Source organism: Daktulosphaira vitifoliae, unplaced genomic scaffold (assembly GCF_025091365.1).
Source record: "Daktulosphaira vitifoliae isolate Bord-2020 unplaced genomic scaffold, ASM2509136v1 Scaffold_3, whole genome shotgun sequence".
Lineage (NCBI taxonomy): Eukaryota > Metazoa > Arthropoda > Insecta > Hemiptera > Phylloxeridae > Daktulosphaira > Daktulosphaira vitifoliae.
In genome coordinates this window covers 37,809,737-37,822,590 of record NW_026099574.1, presented here as the reverse complement: position 1 = coordinate 37,822,590, position 12,854 = coordinate 37,809,737, and the positions used below count along the sequence as shown (strand labels likewise).

General features: G+C 25.6%; 1 protein-coding gene across 2 annotated transcripts in view; it reads left to right on the top strand.

Annotated features, from left to right (window-relative positions):
- LOC126901561 (uncharacterized) overlaps positions 1–12,648 on the top strand; it is an 18,739-nt gene extending 6,091 nt beyond the window's left edge. The window contains exons 3-5 of one of the 2 annotated variants that reach the window (XM_050678105.1): positions 1,853–1,921; positions 7,960–8,103; positions 12,335–12,648. In XM_050678105.1, the coding sequence (XP_050534062.1) occupies positions 1,853–1,921; positions 7,960–8,103; positions 12,335–12,384 (263 nt within the window). In that variant the 3' untranslated portion in view covers positions 12,385–12,648. Of the gene's footprint in view, positions 1–1,852; positions 1,922–7,842; positions 8,104–12,334 lie in introns of both variants that reach the window. The other variant, XM_050678104.1, reaches the window with a different exon arrangement.
- Positions 12,649–12,854: the final 206 nt, after the last annotated feature.

Sequence of the window (12,854 nt, the reverse complement as noted above, 5' to 3'; positions counted from 1 at the left end):
TAGTAGTTGTCATTTGAAAATTTGATACGAGTTAAGTATATAAAGCTGAAATCAGAAAATTATTTATTTGTGTTTGTACCTCAACAAAGTTCTATTATAGTTAAAATTTTTTTAAAAATTATTAGCACTAATATTTCCAAAAATATTTCATGAGGCGTAATTAAGAAATCATCCTGTAAATAACGCGATTCATTTATTATGAACCACTTAATTAATAGAAAAATAAAAATAAAATTGAGTTTTTTTTATCGCAATGAGGTATACGTTTTTATTAATTTTTAATCATATATTATTTTTTATTTTAATCTCTTAAAGGATTAACATACATAATAAGGTATACTTTTTTAAATGGCAGCATACATTTAATTAACTTATTTAATGTTAGTTATGAATGGAGATCAGATTTATCAAGACCCAACGGAAGCACAAATGTTTCGTATCTTATAAAGAACATAATACTGTATAAAAAGTGATATAAAGTGTATAAAGAAGAGTAAATTGTTCTACTACCTGTGATTCCTTATCCTAAATAATACCACATCTAATAAACGTCTGTCAACGGACAACTAATACTAAGATTACACCGTCCACTACCCTCTATCATGTGATAACAAACCGGCTTGGGAAATTAAAAAATCACGTTTTATGCTGTTTAAAAGAATTGTCAATCTTAGTTTTTTACGGTTGCTGTTAAAGCTTTAATTTTTTCATTATGGCGAATGTCAAATCATAAATGGAGTAAAATTCATATTATTTGGCTTTGCCATAGTCATACATTACTCTATCAACTAAAAAGTTGGACATCGTACCTAATATGTAATGTGGTATTATTTTGTTTGTATATTCGCACAGTGTACAAATTTTACAAGTTTATTTTTATTCTATTCTATTTTGTTAACTGACCATATTTTAACTACGGTTCGATCTAATATTTATTGGTCAATCCTATTTAATGTTTTTCTTCCTCACTTATCCCCCTTTACATGAGCTGGCAGTTCCTTTAATGCGGCCAAAGTGGGCCTGATGTATATCACCTTGAATGTATTGTACATTTTTACACATGCATTCGGTTTTTCATGCTTATGTACGCCCTATTCTTTGATATTGTATCGTTGATATGATAAATTTATTCCTTATTCTGTGTAATTAACTTAACTAATTGATGTTCAGAATTTAGGTTAATTTTAACTAGAAACTGATTATTTAATTTTTATGTTGTTGTTTATATATTTAATAAGATCAATTGTTCACCTGTTAAAGCATGTTTAGTAATTTGAGATAAATTTGATACTGATATTTTTTGTCAATAATAAAAAAATACTTTATTTTTCTATTCTGTCATATAATCTATTGTTTATTAATTAAGGTAATTTTATTTAATATACAAAAATCATATCTTTAATAACTCATGACTATTAATAAACGCATAGTTTTTACTATTTGTGTCAAGCTATTTATCACTGATGGAATGAATAAAAAAAATATTGTAATACGTATTATTATAGAGTGTTTTTAACTAAATAATATATCTCTTTACAAAAATTAAAAATGTTCAATATTTTCTAAGTAAAATATGTGTTATACTCAAAATTAATCTCCCTTTATACAGAATAATGTTCTTTATAAGTTACGAAACATTTGTGCTTCCGTTAGGTTCTTGATTAATTTACTAAAATTATATTAAAATAATTAAATTAATATAAAAAAACATGTTCAAGTAGAAAGGAAACCGTATAATTGATATTAACCATAATGATTTTATTTATAACTAGATAAAATTTTAAAAATGTGTAAACCAAATTTTTTTCTCATCAAACTTCTTTAGTTATGATATTAATATGATACTTTTCAGAAATTGTAAAAGGACTAAAATACATTTGGGGTGTTTGTGATAAAGATTGTCCATACTGCTATCCATCGAGTAAGTAAATACTTTTATTAATAGTTATTAAAAACATAACCTAGCATTACTTTATTCTTTAATTTTTTAGTTTTTTCCATAATATATTAATAGGTTACAAGATTAAGAATTAGATCATATTTTTACTATTGCTACATTTTAAAGAATAGTTCACTACATCAACTACTACTTTTTGAAATACTTAGAAACGATATTACTTACAGTACTTTAAAAGTATTGTAATACTTTTTGCGTTTATTTAATTAATTAATATTTTTAGCTTTACAGGCCGTGAATGCTTTTTACCGCTATTACCATGTTCTCTATAGATCCCAAACATCCGCATAACCAATTTTTTTTATTTCCAGGCTTTCCAAATCGTTTGGGCGGATACTCTTGAGTATTCGTCCAAAAACCGTGAAGCCCTGCTCAGGGTGCAGAGGCGGGTGGCGATCCGGACAGTTTCGGCGTACCGAACGGTGTCCGGAGTGGCGACGGGTATCCTGTCGTCACTGCCGCCCGCCGACCTGCTCGCCGAGGAACGCGCCGCCGGGCATGAGCTCCGTCGAGAGCGCAACCGGTCCCTCGAACCNCAAGTGTCGTCTTACAAGTACCACAAATCGCAAGTGAATATCACTCATAAAAGAGAGAGTAATTTTTATCTATATTTTTTTAATAAGTCTCACAGTCTTGTGATTTTGGTTTGGCCTGACAAAATAAAATTTTTTTTTCCACAGGCTGTACAAATATTACATATATTTTGCTCATGATTTTTTACACTTTTAAAACTTATATTTGTTTTTATTTAATATAAAATATTATTAATGAATCACTATTATCGTTCTTATTTTAAATATTTGTAATAAAACTTTTAAATAATAACTCAAAATACTCAAATAGATAGTCTAAAAACAAACAGTAGACCGAATTTGTTGTCAATATTACAAATGCACAATGGAGTTAAAATGTTTGTATCATATTCTTTACTTTTAGAGGTTGTACTTCGTCTAACAAGCATCAATTGTGATATTAGGTAGATATTCAAGAGATACTTTAGTATGTCTTGAATACTATTATTTATAATTATAGGTGTTTATGTGTGGGTATAAATTATTTTACTACATATTATAGATTTTTGAACCAAACAATTTACTTTTATACAGGGTGTTAGTAAAATCAATGTCACGAGTAGTCGGGTGATATTCAGTAGGATCTAAAAATAGCGAAATCAAAAACTAAAATTTCCTATCTCCAAAATTGGGGGTTTCCCGATTCCCCACTTCAAATTTTATTTTAATCTAAAATAAACATCACCACGGTATTTCCCAAAAAATTCTCATACAAATTGAGTGGTCACTCGATTTTTTGTAACTTTCGCGCCCTCCCCTGAACATTGGGTTCAAAGTTGGATAAAAATATCACTTTAGTGTGACCTATCAATTTGTATTGAAATTTTACTGGGAGTTTTGTGATGTAGTTTATTTTTAGTTTAAGCGATTACATAACGAGAAAAACAGGAAAACCCACAGATAATGTGAAAAAATCTATCATCCTGTTACAGAATGTCTTTATAAATAACAAAACATTTTTGTTCTCATTTGGTTCTTGAAAGATTTATTAAGATAATAATAAACCCCTTCTATTTAAATTAATACAAAAACCTTTTTACCTAGAAAGGAAACATTATAATTTATATTAACCATAATGATCTTATATATAACTAGATAAAATTAGAAAAATGTGTGAACATAATTGTTTAATAATCAAACTACTTTGTTTATGATAATAATATGATAGTTTTCAAAAATTATAAAAACATTTAAAAAAATGTATTAAGTATTTATTTGTTCCATTCTTTCCAGTTGTCTAGTTGTTGGATTTCGCTATTTTCAAATAAATTATTACTCTACCGCTACCGCTACATTTTAAAACATAGTTCACTACATTAATCATTTCCTTTTTAAATATGTAAAAATGTTATTATGTATGCTACTTTTACTTTTCTTTCGTATAAAATAGATTGTCAGCGCTATAATTCTATAGATTAAAATCTTTTTTGATGAAATATAATGGAAAAGACTTGGTACTTCCTATTACTTAGGCGAAAAAAATCATTAATATAGGTTGGTTGGTATGATTATATGAATATTATATATAATATGTATCTATGATTGCTCTTATAACATAATAATGACTTAATTTTGAATAAATTAAAAATAATTATTAATTTTTGTATGTTTAATAAAACTATAATTGTATCCTATAAAAATTTACCACAAATTGTGATAACATAAACTATTATATTAACAGCAAGTGATTAAAAGTCCTATTTATTTCTAATTAATTAAAATATTATCAGTCAAAATTTTTCTTGATTCATTTATAAATCTTGTACATAATATTTTATACAAGATTTTAAATTTAATACTGGCCACTCGATATTTCTTAAAATAATAACCATGTTAAGAAAATTAATTTTGGTATTTTGTAGTTTCATATATTTCTGAATTTATTAGTTATAGACTACTTTTTTAATCAACCCTCACGTCTTTTAAGGATGTCAACTTTATTTTTTTAATTACAACGCACATAATTAACTAGCTTATAGAATAAAAACTTTGGTCTAGTACCAAAATGTGTATTAGCATTAAAACATAGACGGTGGTAAAGTGCGGTTGCGCTATATATACAAATGTTAACAACTTTCAAAGTACTAATTCAAAAGTTGTTATCGAAGATTTTTTTTTATTAACTAGATGACTTTCTATTTTATAAGCTATTTAAAAATATTACAATTTAAAAAAATATTGTTGATATTCTTATAAGGTATAAGGGACAAATTAAAAATGTAACTAATAACTAAAAAACCAAGAACTATATGAAACTAAAAAATTCAAAAAGTATTTTTCTTAACATAATTATTATTTTAACAGAAATCGAATGTATAGCGTATTTATTGAATATACAAGGTTATTTTTTTTTTATCATGGCCCACTCTACAACTCGCAGAATAAAAAAAATGTTGAAAAAAGTGTTTTACACATTTTTAGTGACATATATTATTCTCAAACTTTTAGCTTTGTAATACTTTTTAAGTTTTATTCCAGATACCTTGTAAGGTTGGAAACTTTGGTTTTTTCAAATAGAAACACATATTTGAAATTAAATAAAATGTTTGAGGTTTATATTTAAGAGTAAACATAACAATCGTTTATTAGATATAATTCTATAAAGTATCAAATTTTTGAGTTAAAATACATGTGTAATGTATGAGGTAATCACAAATTCGCAGCTTTTATTGTCAAACATCACTTTATCAATTTATATAATTAAAGTATGATAGTTTATAAGGCACAATGTTGTGAATTAAAATTTATAAATATATCAACTAGCAATACAGAAATCATATCTGTCATAAAAGGACAATTGCATACCTTTATTTGTAATCCCTTATATACATTATACATGTATTTTAACTCAAAAATTCGAAATTTTTAAGTATTATATTGAATAAACGGATGAAGCTACGTTAAAAATTCAAACGCCATTTACTTATAAATTAAAACCTCAAAAATTTTATACGCTCTGTAACCCATACATAAACACCTATAATTATAAATAATAGTATTCAAGACATACTAAAGTATCTCTTGAATATCTACCTAATATCACAATTGATGCTTGTTGGACGAAGTACAACCTCTAAAAGTAACGAATATGATACAAACATTTTAACTCCATTGTGCATTTGTAATATTGACAACAAATTCGGTCTACTGTTTGTTTTTAGACTATCTATTTGAGTATTTTGAGTTATTATTTAAAAGTTTTATTACAAATATTTAAAATAAGAACGATAATAGTGATTCATTAATAATATTTTATATTAAATAAAAACAAATATGAAAGTTTTAAAAGTGTAAAAAATCATGAGCAAAATATATGTAATATTTGTGCAGCCTGTGGAAAAAAAAATTTTATTTTGTCAGGCCAAACCAAAATCACAAGACTGTGAGACTTATTAAAAAAATATAGATAAAAATTACTCTCTCTTTTATGAGTGATATTCACTTGCGATTTGTGGTACTTGTAAGACGACACTTGTAACGGAACAAGTTATTAGCCTGGTGACATGTAATTAATGATTGGATAATTAATAGGCATGACACCCTTGCAAGATTATACAATAGATGGCCCTTAAGTCAAGTTAGTAATATGGTATGAACAAGATTACTATAAGTTTCATGAACACAACAAGGTTCCCACTCCTAATTATAAAGAAAACCATAACTTTAAAGCTTAAAAAACATTATCAGAAAAATTTTTTTTTTCTATTCCCTTTCTTTTAATATTTTGACCTTATATAAAGTTCAGAGTCGAATCTTTAATAGAGGAGAGGGTAATGTAAAAACATTTATTACTATGTTCCTACCACTTATATTACACACGTTTTATTTCCATTTACTTTATTCGTAATACATATTAATTAACATAGAGGGAGATGCTGATGTGACAATTCTACTCGTCTGTAGCCCGGAGCTACTGACGTCGAACTAACAAAGGACTGTTGTGTTTGAATGGCCATTATAGGCATAGTTTTCAATACTATTACTTTCGTCTTATTTATATTATTTATAACTTAACTTGTTTTATTCAACGACCCGTCTATCACCAATTGTCATCATAGCCAACCAACCCCATCTCACTTGGATATACCTACTAACCAACTGTACTAGGATTCAGGTCAGACGCATTGTACATTACATATAACTTATATTTACTGAACATTTAAAATATAACTTTACTTTGTCGTTGATATAAAACAATAATCTAACATTATTTAATAATCTATACCCTGTAACTTAGGTACACGATTGCCTGTATCTCCTTCAGGTAATTAAAACTCATTTAAGGAGATAGGGACGATATTTGGGCAGACGTCGGGTAGCTTCCGATTCTTGGTTTCGACTAAGATCTTCAAGTATTAAACAAGCTCCTAACGCGGAAATACAAAGCAACTACGAGTGTGCACATAAAAAGTACTGACTACATTCCCTGCGTATTAACCCTTTTCGGTAATGCTAAGAAACATCGCGTAACACAGCAACACGTAAATCACCTAAGTAGATATTCTCATTTTAATATTTATAAAGTTATGGATTGTATGCATAATAATTATTTAAAAGATTAGGAAAGTATTATACAAATTTATATATGCACATCAGGTTTCATTAAGTCTAAAAAAACCAAAGTAATGAATTTTCTCGTTATTTGTAATATTTATGTTATCATAAAATTTTCTTTAATATTATCATCTTCATAAATATATGATGGATAAATATTGAATTGTACTGCTATATTGGTTTTATTTATTTATTTTTATACGATACGGTTAGCTTTTAATTCTTTGTGTAAGAAACAAATCATTTACTGTGAGTAGTAAGCCGCCTCTAGGCAAGTTAAGTAGGTTTATTGCACACTTTTTGAATATAAAAAAAATATTCAAAAAATGTTAAAAATTAAATATATCATTCAACCTTTAAATTCTTACAGTTAACGGATAATACTACTGTATATTACAATCAACATGCTGTAACAGATAAAAAGTTGATTGAATAAAAAAATAATTATAAAGCCATAATTGTCTTACATAAGTTATTGTTAATAATTTCTTTTTCTACCACGTTATAAAGTTAAAAGTAGGTATCATATTTACAAAAATTAAAGTTAAGGTTTTTTTTTTTATCTTTGACAAGATGAAAATACTTATTTTACTATATATTATTGTAATTTTTAAACCAAATAATTTTCTCTTTGTGAAAATTTAAAATTTCTAAGAAATTAAGTATCTTACACAAATTCAACATTTTGTAATAAAATGAAAAGTGTTATCTAAAAATAATTATTCAAAAATACAATTTATAACTTTAGATAATTTTTAGCTCCAGAAGAAATTATAAATTTATTAATAAAAAAATCCAAAAAGTACGGAAATTGTGAAAAATGCCATGAATCTTTAATAAAAGAAATTAAAAATATTACTGCAGAATATTTTACAGATGGCTTCATAGGAGCTGATCAATTGTATAACCTCTGCAGAAAAGAATTACCCAATACTACTAAAGATATTACTATTGAAGATTGTAAAGGGTATGTCCAAAATTATGCAAAAAACAACGCAGAAAAAGGACTAGATGGTTCTGGTAAGATATACGTTGTCTAAATTAATAGTAATGTTATGAGTGTTGTCGGACTATTAACATAGACTCATTCAGAAAGATGCAAATTACAAATGTCATTATTATAATAATTTAATAAATACAACCAGGAGCATATTTAGAATTCATTTAAGATGGGGCGACTTTTTTTTTTTTTATTTAGTAAGCATAGAGAAAATTTTATTGCTGAAAATCAAATTCATGAACAAATAAAAATCTTTTGAGCCATATTTTGTAAAAATTGCCTTTAAAAAATATTTTTATTTTAATTGTAGAATCTTTTTAAACACCAAAAGATACTAGGAAATGATTATATTATTTCTATTTAAGTGATCTATTACAATAAAAATGCAAAAGTATATTGAGCTCTTCTGATTAATTTACTGTATAAATTACTTGATAGTTATTATAAAATTTCCTGACTGCACATTAATCTTAATAATATAATTTGTTTAATTCTCATAAAATTTTCTATTTTATATCAATATCAAACTTGCAAGTTGAACTAAAAGTTATTGTTCGCGCCGAGTGTGAGAGCTGCACTGATTGGGTGTAAACAGGTGGTAGTGCTTGTGCGCTATCACCTGTTAAGACGCCTTATCAGCTTATTACCGTGTTGTTCGGTCGGTTTTTTATTCAAAATGTAAGTGTGTACCGGTTGTTATTATTATACAGTTTAGTTTTTAAGTTACATTGTTTTTTCATTTGAAGTAATTGTTGTTTTGGTATTAATCAGTAAAAACTTCGCTCAATTTTTCGTTTTAAAATATATCGTTCATATTAAATTGTAAATTCGTATAGTTGTATTCTGTTTTATTGGTTATAACATTATTACAATAAAGCTACAGGTGGTATATCACCTTTATAAATGGTAGTTTATTTTATTCATGGTATTCAAACAAAATTAAAAACTGAATGTAAGTAATATGGGTGTTTATATTTATTAATTATTTAATTCATCAACAATAAAAATTAGTGTTGTTATTTAAATTATTTCTTTATATTTATTAAGTTAACCAATCTTTTGGATAAACAAAAAATATTTTGTATTTAACAAATTCTAAATTGTATAGGAAAGTTTTGTTGATTAATAGTTGCCCCTATATTAATCCGTACAGCAAAGTTCTAATTCACATTTATATTTGGGATCTTTATTTTTAGAACAGCCCAGGCGGCAACAGTTATAGTAAATTAATATATTTTTATTATAAACTTCCCAAAAACAACTTCAAAAAACCAAAAAATAGATTAAAAATGATATTTTGCATTGATTATTTTTAACATAATAAAAATAAAAATCAGTAATAATTTGAAAACATTTTTTTTGTTTTAATTATATCTTTATATGTAAATATTCATTTTTTAAAAATTAGTAATAAAAAANTGTGTACCGGTTGTTATTATTATACAGTTTAGTTTTTAAGTTACATTGTTTTTTCATTTGAAGTAATTGTTGTTTTGGTATTAATCAGTAAAAACTTCGCTCAATTTTTCGTTTTAAAATATATCGTTCATATTAAATTGTAAATTCGTATAGTTGTATTCTGTTTTATTGGTTATAACATTATTACAATAAAGCTACAGGTGGTATATCACCTTTATAAATGGTAGTTTATTTTATTCATGGTATTCAAACAAAATTAAAAACTGAATGTAAGTAATATGGGTGTTTATATTTATTAATTATTTAATTCATCAACAATAAAAATTAGTGTTGTTATTTAAATTATTTCTTTATATTTATTAAGTTAACCAATCCTATTTCGGATAAACAAAAAATATTTTGTATTTTAACAAATTCTAAATTGNAGTTAACCAATCTTTTGGATAAACAAAAAATATTTTGTATTTAACAAATTCTAAATTGTATAGGAAAGTTTTGTTGATTAATAGTTGCCCCTATATTAATCCGTACAGCAAAGTTCTAATTCACATTTATATTTGGGATCTTTATTTTTAGAACAGCCCAGGCGGCAACAGTTATAGTAAATTAATATATTTTTATTATAAACTTCCCAAAAACAACTTCAAAAAACCAAAAAATAGGTTAAAAATAATATTTTGCATTGATTATTTTTAACATAATAAAAATCAAAATTAGTAATAATTTGAAAACATTTTTTTTGTTTTAATTATATCTTTATATGTAAATATTCATTTTTTAAAAATTAGTAATAAAAAAAGTATATTTTTTCTTCTGAAGAAAGTTCATTGTAGTCCAGTGTATTTATTCATAAGTAACAAAAAATTTTTATTGAAAAGTTTTGCATCAAGCCCTTTAAATTTTTATACTTGTTAAAAGTAAAGAAATATACAACTACTTAATTATTTTTATAACATCTCCGTAAATATTACAATATTAAATTATTGAATATAAATTTCATACTAAATTTTATTACTATAATTGTTGGGTAGAGTGTGGCATTCGTGTATGACCGGTTCGAACGTGTTCATGTTATGTCCGGCCGTCGTCCTTTTTTCAGTGAGCGTCATAACTTTTTTTATACGTATACAGTACATTCGTTTTGCGCCTCTAAGATTCGATAGTCGTTCCTCAACAAATATATAGTGCGTTTTTTTTCTCTCGTATACACAGCAAACGCCTCCGCGTGTTTGTGCTATATAACGGCCACAGCTCGCCATATTTTTATTGTTTTTGCTCATTCGGTTACGTCTTGGCAGAACTTGTAAACTCTAGACGTACGAGGTTTTTTGTGTACTTGTTTTGTACTTATATATCCGTGTAAAACAACCCTTCTCGCATATTACGGGCTAGTGGCATCGTACACGTCGTCATAATTTTAACGCTCACATACATACGCCATCATCTTACATTATACAGCTAAGTTTATAATTGTTTGTTTTATTTATTTTATATTTTGTTTATAGCCGCTTTGTCGGTCATTCTAGTATGTAAGTTACCCCTCCCCCTCCTATCCCTTTATTTATTAAGAGTTTTAATTTGCAGAACTGTAATATATAGATTCATATTTTGTACATTCATAATCAGGTGCGCCTATTTTCTTACACCCTCTTATTTTCCGTATTTTGTTTTCTACAAATAAACAATACCGCCGCACAGTAACAGGCAATCCTCCTTTAATATTAAGGGGCTGCTGGTCACAATAATTATTTTTTATTCATATATTATACTTTTAAATGAAAGACCACTAAGCAGGATATAATTAAGAATATAGGAGTCAATTTTGTTTTTGGAATAATACACCAATTTTTTAAAATTAAACACTATCTACAAATTTGCATCGAAGCGTTTTTTATGATAGTGATTTTAACCACTGTCAGATATTATTTATACTTGTCCCAACTATGCCACGTCCATACTGTGCCGCAACCCCACTGTTCTACCGTTTTTTTCTTCTTAAAACTGCTATAACATTTTTAAAAATAAACAAATAAACATAATTTTTTTTTTTATAAACAATTTGGTATATTTTTTGTGAAAATGTGATCCTTTACTTGCCTACAGGGAGTTTCAAAATCGTAACTTTTCCACAAAAAATTGGCTTTTGAAAATGCTCCGGAAATACGGACATTTCTACATTATATATTTTTAATTAAAGCTTATGTAATATATTTTAATTTGGAAAAAAATTTGTCTTTATGGTGAAAATATGATATTTTTATGATAAAATTCTTGATTTTANGGCTACCCTATTCAAAAATATGATATTTTTATGATAAAATTCTTGATTTTATATTAAATACAGAAATCGTTTTATAAGAATATTTTCAAAAACCATTAGCAATATTAATGATAATATTTTTATATAATTCAGTTGTCAATTAAAAAATACTCAACTTTGAACTTTTCATTTTTTTTGTTTTAAATAAAGTGGAACTCAACCTTGTGGTAACTTAATTACTTTAATTTATTTGTTTCAAACTAATACAGTTAAGTATTAGAAGTACATTTTTAAAAAATAATATAATTTTAAAATAGTCCAATAATGAGATGCATGATAATTTTCACGACTACAGCGTAGGAAAATTTTCTTATAAATAAACAAGTTAAATTTAAGTTCATCAAAATCAATTTTTTCTTTAAAATTTATGACAAAACTAAAATTATTAAATAAATGAAAAAATTTTCTATTAAATATTATATTTTTCTTTTTGACTGTGGTTTTAACCACAATCTTAGTATGGTTTGATTTACTTTATTGTTTATTTATTTATTTATTTTTTTTTTTTTTAGAATTGTTTAGTGTGTTTCGTGCGATTAAAGCTCAGGATGAATCGAAGTAAAATTATTAAGATAAAAAGTAATTTAATTTTTGCAAAATTTTTTTTCATCAGTTACTAATTCAATATAAATTAAAATGTGTTAAATAAAATATAAATTTTTAGTTTTTGTTTTTGTTTTATTCTCTTATAATAAATGAAAAATCATGCTACAAAATTATTATAAGTACGAATATAATTTTTATTTTATTATTCCAAATTATGTATTATTTTAATTAATTTTTCGAAACTTTAATTTTGATATTTTTTGTCAGATATTTGAAAGCAATTGATTGCCGAATAAAATTTTATTTAAAATAATAGTGATAAAAATAGTTAATAGTTGTACCATTACAATTATATAAACAAGAAAGTTTTTATAATATAAACAAAAATTATACAATATATAATTTGATTTATTGTTTGGCAGCATTACTGAATTGCTGCTAAAATGATTACCAAAATGTTCGTGCCTTACGTACTATTGGTAGTAG